This window comes from Micropterus dolomieu, linkage group LG19, assembly GCF_021292245.1.
Source record: "Micropterus dolomieu isolate WLL.071019.BEF.003 ecotype Adirondacks linkage group LG19, ASM2129224v1, whole genome shotgun sequence".
In the NCBI taxonomy this organism is placed as follows: Eukaryota; Metazoa; Chordata; class Actinopteri; order Centrarchiformes; family Centrarchidae; genus Micropterus; species Micropterus dolomieu.
Genome location: NC_060168.1, coordinates 9,498,613 through 9,511,911, shown reverse-complemented (window position 1 = coordinate 9,511,911; position 13,299 = coordinate 9,498,613). Strand labels below are relative to the sequence as shown.

At 41.8% G+C, this 13,299-nt stretch overlaps 1 protein-coding gene across 8 annotated transcripts in view; it reads left to right on the top strand.

Moving 5' to 3' along the window:
• tenm1 (teneurin transmembrane protein 1) overlaps positions 1-13,299 on the top strand; it is a 116,517-nt gene that overhangs the window by 84,826 nt on the left and 18,392 nt on the right. For all 8 annotated transcript variants that reach the window (XM_046031049.1, XM_046031056.1, XM_046031050.1 and 5 more), the window contains 4 exons: positions 4,016-4,170; positions 6,483-6,566; positions 7,071-7,265; positions 13,058-13,145. In XM_046031049.1, the coding sequence (XP_045887005.1) occupies positions 4,016-4,170; positions 6,483-6,566; positions 7,071-7,265; positions 13,058-13,145 (522 nt within the window). The remainder of the gene's footprint in view (positions 1-4,015; positions 4,171-6,482; positions 6,567-7,070; positions 7,266-13,057; positions 13,146-13,299) is intronic.

Sequence of the window (13,299 nt, the reverse complement as noted above, 5' to 3'; positions counted from 1 at the left end):
CCTTTCCGTACGTTTCCTTTGCAGAAAATGTGCTTTTTTTGCACTTAGGCGATTGTTTTACCAGCTGACAGACAATGATGTTTGTTTTCTATACAATTTTACAATTCCTCTTGCTTTGATCCTGAGAGGCAGCTCTTTTGGCAGCTTTGCTGTCAACATTTGAAGTGTGAAAGTACTGTAGAAGGGAAACTTGAACAACACCAGAAGGTTGACTTCCTGTACTCATGAGGGCTTAGGTGTTAGCAGTCAGTATGCACCACACACACACACACACACACACACCACCACATCCTGGTGTTTCTGTACGCCAATAGGGCTGTCTACTATTACTGCTAAAAAAGATACATAATCCACAACTTTTGTTATAATTAGTCTTTCTCACCTCATCTCATTGCTCACCTATACCTTGCTCTCTGCTCAGAAAATCCCTCATGCCTCCTTCCCTTCAAATACCTGTAATCAACGCTGATGCTCTCAAAGACCCCTCTCCAAGACATCAATGAGATTGGATTGGATTGCAATGCCACAGGGGGCCGTTATAACTGATATTCTTTTGACAAGGACAGAGAACAAAGAGATTATTTGATTGAGAGTGATTGGCCTGTAATGGTTAATTGAAGCAATTCCTCATCATGTCCCTTTGTCTCATCGCCACCTCTCTCCTCTTTCACACCTCTTTTGGCGCTGTCTGTCGTTTTCTCTTTGGCTGCATATTCTCCCTAAATCTGAGCTGAATGTGAAACGCATCACTTTATCATCCTCTTCTTCCCTCCTCTCCTCTTCCCTCCTTCTGTTTATCCAAGGTCAATGCAACTCAGTCTAATTCACTTTTCTTTGATGATAAAAATCCAGTCCCAACTTTAGCCAACTGTCCGTCTCCCTCTGGAGTTGAGATTTATCTCAATTATTTCCCCACTTGTGTGTCTGCCAGCTTCTAAACATGAGTATCAGAGTGCCAGGTCCACCAAAGGAGAAACGGTAAATCTTTTGATGTCTTGCGAGTATCCATCGGCTATACGGAGGGGCTGTAAATTCCCTTAACGCAGCACACAGCTTTACCCACAACAGTAGGAAATCCAGCTTCTGACAAGGAGAATGTGGACTAATCTGCTGCCTTTTCAATAAACATGGCAAAATACTCTTAAACAACACATAAACTGGCGTAAATCCTTCCACCGATGCCAAGCAATAATAGCAATCGTTGTCATTGTTGTGCTTGTGTTAGGATGTATAAGTCAGCCCGGTCCTGTATGTTATTGTTGATGAAGTACTGGCACCTATTTAGAAGCTTCTTGTGCGAATATAAGACATGCAGATCCTGAGCATGCATACTTAGGGTGTCAGAAAAGCACAAACAAAGGCAAGAAAGAAAGAATAGAGGGAATTTAGGATTGAAGTCAATAGAACTAAAGGAGACGAGAAGAAAGAGTAATTTCCAGGGACAGAGAGGGTGAGAACAGAAATCAGTATTGAGAGAGAGAGTCCTGGCTGCCTCGTCATGTCATTGTGCAGAATTTATGAGCACTAAGATCAGGGACAGGTTTAGGCTGCTACGAGGAGGAAAGTGAAAGGAAAGTAAGAAGGATCCTAGGATGGCGTTAGAGCAGGGAGAATGTGCAGCGTTTCAGACCTAAGTAGGCTCAGTGGGTTGAGACGTCCCTCCTGCATAATGCCAGGTGACAGGAGGAGAAATGGCAAGGCCGAGAGGAACAAAAGGAAGGAACAGAGGAAGACAGAGCCCAGACATTACTGAAGGGTCAAAGGGCACAGATTTGATTTGCACTTATAACATGAAGGGCAAGATAGAGAAACAAAGCAAAGGACAACAAGAAAAAAAATCAAGGGAGGGAAGAGGGAGCAAAAAGAGAGCAGAAGAAGATCAAGTTAGGGAGGATGCGAGGGAAAGGTAGAAGAGGAAAAGGATAGGTGTGTGCGTGTGTGTGTGTGTGTGGGGGGGGGGGTTATGCTGTATGGGTGGTGTAATCTGTCTGTGTCAGAGGGATGATGAAGGGGCCAGGAGGGAGAGCTCTCTAGTTCACCTTCTGGCCTCTGGAGGAAACACACTGACCCTGGCCCTCCACCTGCCCACCACCCCACTCCACCTGCACGATTTATGATTCACAGGGTCGGTCCAGGGTTGCTCGGTTTGAGGACGTTTGTGAATGTAGTTGTGGTGGCGGTATGCTGTGTTTGCATGTGTGTGTGTGTGTGTGTGTGTGTGTGTGTGGGGGGGTGCACGTTGAATGAAATCACGTGTAAAGAAAGCTATTGTATGTCAAGGAGGATGAGACCTTAGTGCTGCCTGGGGGAAAGGGCAGTAGTGATTTCTATCCTAGGCTCAGAAAGTGAGCACAGGCACATCTCTACATAATCCAGCATGACAGAGTTTGAAAAGAGACAGACTGACAGAAACCAGAATAAAAATCATGGGAAGAAAATGGGAGATGACTGAATGAGGGAGGAGTAGTCGGAGGTGTACTGCATACTGATAGTGTTGCTCCATTGTCCACTTTTATTATGTGCTGGCTCTTGGGCATGGTCAGATCATTCTTTGAATATTTTTGAGAACTTTCATTCTCTGTGGAGGGGTGGGGGTGCTGGGAATGCAGATAAATGGATGAACAAAACCATTAATTAATTTTCAGTAATTTAGTTCCCGCTTATTTTTCATTCATCTTGTTGTTTTGGTTTTATGAACCAAAGTTTTATTGTTTTTGATTTTCTCTTACAGATCTCATTGTTTCTACACACAGCAGGCAGCTGTTTTCAGTGAAAACGCTGCACCAAATGGCAGACTAACATAGTTAGGAACTAGCTAGCTGGTGAACATAGTGAAGCATTTAGCAGCTGAAGAGCCAGAGATTTCCCTCAGGAGTTGGTGGAGACCAGAACAGAGCTTAAAGGAGAGTGAATATTGGACTTTAAGACAAAACAAATAATGTAACAATAGCAAAAATAATCAACAGATAAATCAGTAATGAGCCTTATTTATATCTATGCTACTTTCATCCATGTGATTTTTTTAATGGTTTTCTTTGTTGCACCATTTCATTTTGTGATCGATAGAGGATTAGTTAGATATAAGCAGGCGTTGTCTCCTTTAAGTCCCTTGAGGCATGCTTGAGATAAAGGGATATATACATAAACTTGACATGACTTTATGATAAACCATGAACAAAATGTATTTTTAAATGGTGCAACAGCAAGCCACATACATTGGAGATGGCAGGTAGAAATGCTAAAATATAGGTTATTGTCGCAGATGCTAAGTGAAAGCAATCAAGGGAAATTGGCAGCAGACGATATGAGAGGTGAGGGCTGAGTCGGGGATTATTATTGCTGAGGAGTAGAGACAAATGTCTATTCTCTGTATGGAGATGAGACAGGGATGAAGGTCTCTCCTCATCCATAACAGATGATTCAAAGTCTGCCCTGACCTTTAATACCTGGACTTACCTCTACCTCTCTCTCTGCTCACTGTCTACTGCTGAGCTCCACTGCAAGGAGAGTTCCAGTATATGCTATTCATGGCAAAACACACTCACAAAGCCTGTGCAGTGCAAACACATGCAGATATCCACATGTGTGCTTGACTCGTGGATGCACATTTATAAAGCACGCTTGCGAGCGCCAAATGTCAAAAGTTCACTGCGGCACCCTGCTCACATCTAATGTGACAAATAACTTCTTCCTCCAGTTGCATTGTTCTAATCCCTTTAGTGGGCTGTGGAATGGAAATATAATTACATTTCTGTGGTGCAGTGCCTTTGATAAGACAGCCGCTTGCTGAGCTGAATGTCTAACTGAGTTGGATGCCTCTCCGAAGCCCTCGCCTCTCTTCACTTTACTTCTCTACCTTACCCACTCCTCTCCATCTCTCCTCTTCTCTCTCTCATACTCTCTTTCACGTTTTTCCTCTTTTCCCTTTTTGTCCTCCCCACTCGCGCTCTCTGTCATCTCCAAAAGCTCATTCTGCCTCTCTCTCTCTCTCTCCCTCTCTCTCTCACCCGCCCAGGTATTGCAGTGGATAAAAGAGGAGTCGTCTACTTCGTTGATGGCACCACCATTCAGAAGATTAATGAGAGGGGTTTGCTCTCCACTGTGATTGGTTCAAACGGACTGATGTCGACGCAGCCGCTAAGCTGTGATGCGCGCATGGACATCAGCCAGGTAAGCCAAAAATTGAGTTTAAATGTCTCGTAGAAAGCTAGAGCCACATGTTTTGCTCTGAAAGAGGCTTCATTCTCACCATTTGAGTGTAGATAATCTGTAAAAATATAAGACTCCTGCATGTGTTTTGTGTTGTCAATTTAGAGCAATTAAATCAAAAAGACAACGAATCACAATAAATAGGTATTAGTTTGTTGTTCTCTTGTTCTCAGTGGCTGATCAAAATTGCCCGACCTCTTCCACAGAAACTCTTTCTGTCTTCATAAAGGTGTATGTGTGTGTTTCTGTGTGTGTGTGTGTGTGTGTGTGTGTGCGTGTGTGTGTGTGGGAGAGACAGCTACTGCACAGATTTGATCAGCCAGCGTTCAGATCACACTGCTGACTTATATCAGGCCTATTAGAGCAGAAGATGAATTATAGATGAACTGCTGGCTCTATAGAGGGATCTCTGCCCACACAGAGGGTTGCAAGTAGCTGTGTATGTGTGTGTGAATATGCGTGTTCAGCCTAGGTGAATTCCCAGAGGTGCTCTTATATGTCTTTAAAGGGGCCCATGCTACCTCACAATGCCTCTGTTTGCCTCAGTTAGCAGCCTCAGTTAGCGTCCGTTCGCACTCATCCTCCATCTGTGTTTGTTCTTATAAACTGCTGTGACCTCAATAGTCATTAGTGATGGAGACATCTGTAGCTACGGCTAGACAAACATCACTGCAGTAATTTATGCACTATGAAGAGCCAAGCGTTGACTTTATTTTTTACTTTCAAGTCGAACTGAAATTTGAATACTCACTTTTTATATAATGAAATATACACTATAATGATACTATTATATATGTAAACTATATACTATACTTTTGTGCATATTTTTTCCTTTTCAGAACAGGATTACAGGAAACAGTGTTTAAGCTTCATGTTCTGTGGATAGACTGGAGCCCATTCTGTATATTCTACAAACATTTATACTAGACACTAGTGTTGGCTTTTTTTATTTACCATTATTTTATATTCACAACATTTGGGAGGACCCATGGTGCAAGTTTGTAATCCTCTCAGAAAGTGGAAGTTACTAACCTAGGCTAACTTTCACTGGGAAAGTGGACTCTAGTTAGTCTTGCTTGCTAATGTTAGCCCTAATTCCCACAAGACATTACTTTTCTCTCATGTTATTTCAACACCTGCTGAGTCTTCGGCAGCCCCTTCACACTTAGGGTGGCTAGCGTTAGCAGTCTCTCTTTATGGATCCAGTTGTGGTGATGGCAAATGACCAGACTGTCAAAACCTATAGCAACAGCAAATCCTGTAACCACTCTGTACGTCACCCTTTAATTTTAATCTGGACACAGAGTAACTAATGTATGCATTCATTGAGTAATGTAGGCTCTAATCACATATGATACTTATCAACGGCTAACAACTTCAGCCCCCATGCTGGTGAACCACCTGTGTGGCTGTTAAAATTTGATATTCTGAACTCATTAGACTAATTTGCGCCTCTTGGAGAACACCAATTTAAGAGGTGGAAATAAAATAAAAAGAAATATATATATTTCTGAGCAAAATGTTAGTTGTCAGTTCAACTTAAATTCTGCAGGTCCAGCTCTGTGGACAGCTCAACTTAACTTGTAAATGTAAATGCCTGCCATTACTCCAAAGTTCAATATCATGAGCAGGACAGATTTGATGCGTGTCCTCTTTGGCTAAGGACAGAGTGAGTCCTGCTTGATGAATCTCTCTACCTCTTAAAATGGGATTTCAGAGTGAACCCTCTTCTCTCTCATTTGACAGAGCCTATAATTGGACATGTCAGTGGCAATTTAACATGATCCATTTATTTACCAATCCATCCTCAGAGTCATCAATCACCTCACTGATCCCTCAGATGCGGCGCCTCGTCTCCATAGCTCACAGTTTGAGTGTTTGTTTGTGTGGGATAGACAGTGATGTGGGTGGCTGTGCGCTAGTGTAGGTTTGTCTGTCTTTGACCCCCACGGTGTTAGCGGGCAGGGTGTGCTATTTGAGCAGGCGGCGATCATGGTTATTGGCTGACATTTGGAACAGTGCCGAGGCAAGCTGGTGTGAGTCTTGAATAAATACGGGAAGGCTCCCTGCCCGCCACTGACCTTTGCAGGAGAAGGGAGGGTCAGGAGGCCTAATGCTATGTTATTAAGGAGATATTATTTGTAGCACCTGTAACTGACTCTTGCGGGTGATACCCTCCAAGGCTTTCTTGTTCTTTTGTTCTAACTTCTAATAGAAATACAGTTACTGTAAGGTGTATTTTTTTGTGTGTGCGTGTGTGTGTCATTCCACAGGTGCGTCTGGAGTGGCCAACAGACCTGGCCATCAACCCGCTGGACAATTCCCTTTACATCCTGGACAACAACATTGTCCTACAGGTAGAGAAACAGTTCTAAAAGGTATATGTTTGCCAGTGAATGAATTCTAAACCTGCCTCCTGTTCAAGCGGATGCTTTTTTTTGAGAGACATTGGCACTATACACAGCAGAGGAAGAAAGAGTAATTTGCAGTGCTGTCACTTAAGGTGCATTTAGAGCGAGTGAGGCTGCTAACATAAAAGAAAGGAAAAGAGCACCTTGTTAAAAAAAAATAACATGCTATCAACAGTCTCTGCAGGAGTTGTTTTAACGAAAATGTCACTCAGGTTTTGCTTATTACCCATAAACTTCAGTGAGTTGCCTGTTCATGTGTACCTTGTAAAGACTTGAGTCATTAGATGACGCAGGCTTAGGTGTGGTGAAGTTTGATGCGCTTGTTCAACAAAGATATACAGTATATACATTGATATACCTTGACTGGAAATAATTAGCGGACAGTTATAATTTACTTTCTCTGTCTCTTTTACATAGCTCATACAGAATGATGTTTTTTTATCATATCAGGTATCAGAAAATCTTCAGGTGCGTATTGTGGCGGGCCGCCCAATCCACTGCCAGGTTCCAGGTATTGACCACCACCTGGTCAGATGGGCAGCAGTGCGCGCCACCCTGGAGGCTGCCAAGGCCATTGCCCTGTCACACCAGGGCACACTGTTCATCGCAGAGACCGATGAGAGGCGCATCAACCGCATCCAACAGGTCACCCTGTCCATAAAAATACCATGCATAGTTACTTTCAGCCTGTTTTTAGCTAGATATGCTCTGATTGGGCTTTTTAGGGCTGATACCAATGAGGGGTTTAATGTCATCAGAATCTGCTGATCTGATACCAGCTATCAGGTTCCAATTATTTGAGATTTTTTCAGATAGCTCTCAGTTAAGAGACCTTCAAAGAAACTATTTTCCTCGAAGTATTCATATTGCTCTATACTTCTAGCTGAATGACCACATCCCTGCAAAGATGTCACAACTGTAGCAACACTGACAAACAGGAAAAGACCTCTCAGTAGCAACTGACACCCGCAAAACATCTGGCCTTTTGACACTAATTCTACCCTCACACTTGTTCAGGATGTTTGCTCTGCTGTGATGCTGTGCACCAAGAAAGTGATCAGAATCTGCCTCTTACACCAGGGCATCATTCAAAAAAATAATCCAAAAGCCTGTTTCATTTTAGGAAAATAATGTTTTTGTCCATTAAAGGAATCTCCATTAGGTAGCAGCATGCTATCAAAGGCTCACAGCATTTGGGCGCCAGCAACACAAAGATATCGCCTGCTGGACTCAATCAATAGTCCTTTTGTGGTCAGCAGCACCACGCTGAGTCCATGTGGAGGCAGACAGGAACATAAAATGCCTCAGATGCCTTTTTGATGGAGACTGGACAGCCATTTTGGATAGGGCAATGAAAATAATGTCCTTTTTACTGTATTTGTCATATCTGTTTGGTATTTCTGGGCCAATTTTTATATTGTGTATCTCACACAAAAGTCAAACTAGAACAAAAATGCCTCAGAGTAGGGCTTGACAGTAATTTGTGAAGGTTCCTGCACACACCTTAAGCAACAAGTAGAAATTCTCCTTTGGCTAAATGGAACCGTTTTGGAACCGTAAAAATAAAATGAATGATGATGTGTTGCAGATTTTCTCAGCATTTCTGATTTGCATAAATATGTTCAAGAACCTGTCACACTAATGCAGATACAATGTGTGAGGCAGGGAAAATTTAATTAAATACGTAAAATTGTCACTTGTAAGACAAACTAGCGGCTCATAGGTATAGACTGACAATATATTTCAAACAGTATATTATAAACTGATTTTTAAAATGACGCAGCCCCATTTCAAAATAAAAGAATTATCCACTACATTTCATCTTAAATGGCTGACACCAGCTGCATCTTGTACTGTTTAGCCAGCAAGCCTAATTTCTTTTTCATTTAATCAGCCCTATTAAATGGGAACGTGCCTTGGCCACAATAAGCATTTAGGCAATGCTTTGGCTCTGCTGTTGGTCTGCTGTCACGGTCCAATGCGTCTGTCTGTCACACGCACCCGAAACATTTGGCCATAACATCAAGGACCACACATGCTTTACCAAATATGGGTGGAATTTTTATTTTTTATCTTCTATAGAGGCAGGGAAGTTATTGAATATGCATGTTATTGGAGCCTTGAGGTGCCTTAAAATCATTACACCCCAAATGAGCTCTGTTGTGGCCGTGTTTGTTTTCAATTAAGCACAAGTGGCAAGAACTTGTTTCTGTGAAGCGGGCATATTTTTGAAGACGGAGTGTTTATCGAATACAAGTAACAAGACTTTTAAATCCAATCATTGTCTTTCAAGAAGTAGGTCACTATTTTAAAACAAAAGCTCTTCTTTCTGTCCCCCCACCTCTGGATTATGGGTGCATGTTTGTCCTTTTGTTGTCCTCCTTCCTGTTGGGGACTAGCACCTATGCAGGTCTAGGTATCTTGTCCTAGGACAAGTTTCATTTAGTCCAAAGCCTAGAATTAGGACTAATTGTGCATTTTGCCAGTTAGGATTGATTTTTGACTCTGAGATGCTTGATAAAGGATTGAGGTCATCAAAGTTTAAAGGAATACTTTTGTTAAATACACTTATTAGCTTCCTTGCCAAGTGATGAGAAGATTGAAGCATTCTCCAAAACGCCAGGGTGGCATACAAATCAAAATGTTCTGTGAATAAGCAAGAGGCCTCATATTTTTGCACACTTTCTTACAAAATGGCTCATCTTTTTGCAGTGTAGTGGCATTCTCTCTCTACAAATTGAGAATCAGTAGGCTGCGCCTGTGGTCTCTCAAGGAAGGGTTGTAGAGGTGTTTGTAAAGGTGAACCTGCGTGAAGGTAGACTTTCCAATCTACTGTGTCCATGTTGAAATGAGAAGCATAGCACACACCTAGTTACAAAAAATCAGAGGTGCACAACCAAGCGCCATGACACTAAAGATGCACTTGTTCCACAGGCAGGGCTGGATTGGGACAAAAAATCAGCCCTGGCATTTTTGGCCGAGGTGGCCCACCAGAATTTGTCGGACACCCCTCACCAATACACCATCCTTCCATTTAGGGGGTCAGATTAAGGGTGACGTCACATTGCACAAGATTGGTGTCCATGACAAAAAGACAAGAATATATTTTAATAGATTTTGAGCATTAAACACCTCCTGCATTCTGGAGACATTTTCTGCACCACTTTGTGGTGGAAATGTCTTTATTTTAATAAAAGGAAGCACAAAATTCAGGTGGCAGGTTACAATTTACAATGTAAAAATATAATAACAGATAATGCAGTAATCAGTAGTTTATTATTATTTTTTGCTTAACAAATGCTTTCAAAAAGTGGTGGCAGTGTAAATGACCCTCTCTCCCTGCCCCCTCCCTACAGGTTGAGCTACTCCATGCTTACCGCTTCACCTCCACTCTCCTCCTGCTCTCTCTCTCACTCGGCCCATCACAGTCACTTTGTCACTCTGTTTCGCTCTCACACGCCTTCTCTTCTGCCTGGCAGTGGCCACCACAGCTCTTTTACCCCTTCAAGTGCCTTCACTACGCAGGGTACTGCAGCTGATGTTGAAGCTACTGCAGCCCTGGTATCAAACATATCGGTTATTTTCGCGCATTTGGCAGCCTCCTCTGAAGAATGTTTTTTTTTTTTGGGCCGGAACACAAGAAACAGACAGCATAGGTGGTGGGGGCTAGTATGAGATGTGATTGGGCCAGCCCAGTGTCACTATAGAAAATTACCCAATGGACAACTGTCCATGCTTTATAGGCCGATCGTTGGCCCATTTTTAAAAATTAGTTATATAAATAAATAATTTATGTTACACCAGCCCCAAAGGTGCGTTGGCCCACCGGCCATTTGCCCAGTATGACAGATTAACAGTCCAGCCCTGTCCACAGGAAAAGCCAAATGATTCTCAATTTTTTTACAGATTAAAAAACAAGATATAATGTGTTGATTACTGAGCTTTAAAGCTGCTACAGTGGTCCATCTTGCAAACAAAGGTTTCTGTACCAAATATTAAGTTCTGCTTTTCTGATGTATCTAATACTTATGTCATGCAATAAAATACAAATTAATTATTTAAACATCATACAATGTGATTTTCTGGATTTTTGTTTTAGATTCCGTCTCTCACAGTTGAAGTGTAGCTATGCTAAAAATGACCTCTACATGCTTTGTAAGTAGGAAAACCTGCAAAATCAACAGTGTATACTTGTTCTCCCCACTATATATAGACATCAGAATGATATTCTCTAACACTTGGCAAGAAAGCAAATATGTCAGTAATCAAAATATAAAATAGCTTTATAAAATGCATTGCAAATCAACTTTCCATAAGGGACAATAAAACTGGTAAAAAAATCTAAATCAAACATATCTTCCCAAACCATGCATGCTCCCCATGGACCAGTTAAGAAGCATCACCAGGTTTAATGAGACACAGCCGAAGAGATGTAGTGCCAGCATACAACATGTGAACACATGACACCAAATCTGAAGGATACTGCCTGTCTAGACCTTAGACAGGCAGATTTACTAAAGGTTTGCGTGAGTAAAAAGTGTGCAAACTTGATATCACCAGAAAAATAACATGTAAGCTGATCTACTAACGGTGTGCACGCAGAATGAAGATTTCCAAAAGTGCAAGATAGCACCTGTTGTTCATTTACTACTTTTGCCTTAATGAATATCCAACTTGGGGCGTTTTTGTGTTTTGTGCATAGTAATGGGACGGTAACATGCTAATACATTTATTTACTACACGCAATGTGATCTAACAAGCCTAAAAGCAATTTCATGTGAGTGCAACAGCTTCTGTATTTAATCCGTTTGAAAGGAAGGTGCAAACCACCAAGTGTTGCGCAAAGATGACTGCTGTTATCGTTGCGAGATGGAGACACAGCCGTAATGAAAGAAGAGAAATTAACAATATTATAATATAATATATAATATTATTCTATATCCAATATATAGAGATAAAATGATTTTATTTTTTCGATGAACTATATGAATTGAACTGTTTTTTTGTATTTTCCTTGAAGCTTTGGCAATACTGTTGTATTAATTGATTTCTTTTCTCCGTGAGATAGAAGAATTTAGAAAGTTGCGTGGCGCTGCGAAGAGCTCCCAGCTGCAGTAGTGCATGGTTAGTAAAATTCATCCAGCCAGGGGGAACGGTCACAAATGGTCACAGCACGCCGGCAGTAATAGCGACACGACCCATTGTAGGTATCGGAGAGGGAATGGGTCGTTGGGGCATACAGGGACAGGAGATTGCGGAACAACCGGGCACGGTGCGGACGGTCGGTGATCGTTCTCTCTGGTTGGATGAAGAACGATCTGCTGTCATTTCCTCACATCTAGGTCATTCCAGCATACTGTAGCTGTTTCTGGGGGGTTTCCTAAAGCTGTTTTTCAGGTGTGCTGTCCCAAGTTAGTGCAGTCTTAGGCAAGATTTGCAGTACATACGATTTCCACATACTCTGGACGCACTGAATCAAACAGAAACAAACCAAGGTTTTTATGCAGTGGCTGCTTTTCCTCCTGACTCTCCATGGCAGAAACCATTAAAACACCTGTTGTCATCTACGCTATAATTCTCTGTTAATCATCCATAACAGGTACTACAGGTACACGTGCAATATTTTAGAATGCACATGCAATTTAGTACTCTTTATTTGGGATGTTAGTAAATTGGGCCCTAAGTGTTCAAATAAGGTTATTGTTCACCCCCTATATGTGTGTAGATGCTATTGGATACTGGTTCAAATCAAGACACTGTGCTTACCTAAGTCAACCTAAGTCACATTGTGTGTCATTCAAGCCACATGCAACACTTTCTACACAGAGTCAGTCAGTCTGTCTGTAATGCAACAAAATAAATATAATCCCGACCTTGGGTTACCTAACAAATAGATAACATCATTATCAAGGCTGCTGTGTCAGTCAGTTAACCAAGCAGGCAGAGAGGAGAGACGGACTCTGACGGACTGTTTCAGAATAGCTGGCTGTCACACTTGGCTTACTTTAGCTCAGCAACTGACCCTATCATGACCTGGAGAAACCTGTCATAGTACCCCTACCACATTGAGCTGGATTTCAACTTGTAACGATTTCTTAATGTTTCAACAAAAGACCCATGTTCTCACACACCCTGATCCATGACTCTTTTCTTTTTCCTAAAATAAAAAAATGAAAGGCCTCTGAGTTATCATCAATGTTTGGTTGAAGTACCAGTAGACAAACACAGCCAAATACATTGTCGTCATTTTCCCTCTTATTTCATTTTTCTATCATGCGTCTGTGTTTCCAGATCAGGTTTCTATGAATTGCCGCCATTATCTTGTTTGTCGTAGAGATTAGACATAACAAAGGCTGTTGTTGAACATTTTCTTCGCTTGAACAATAATCTCATACAGCATTTTGTAGCCGTTTGTGACGTTTCTGAGCACTTCACAGGTGTCAACCAACGGGGAGATATCCATTATCTCTGGAGCCCCCACGGACTGTGACTGTAAGATAGACCCCAACTGTGACTGCTTCTCAGGTGGGTCATCAGGCACACACACACACACACACACACACACACACACACGCACTATGTAACTATGTAACAACATGTAACTGCACTTAAAAATCCTATCAGGTCATATCTTACTTGGCCTGCTTAAGAAGTATAAAGAAGGAAACAAAGCAAATAC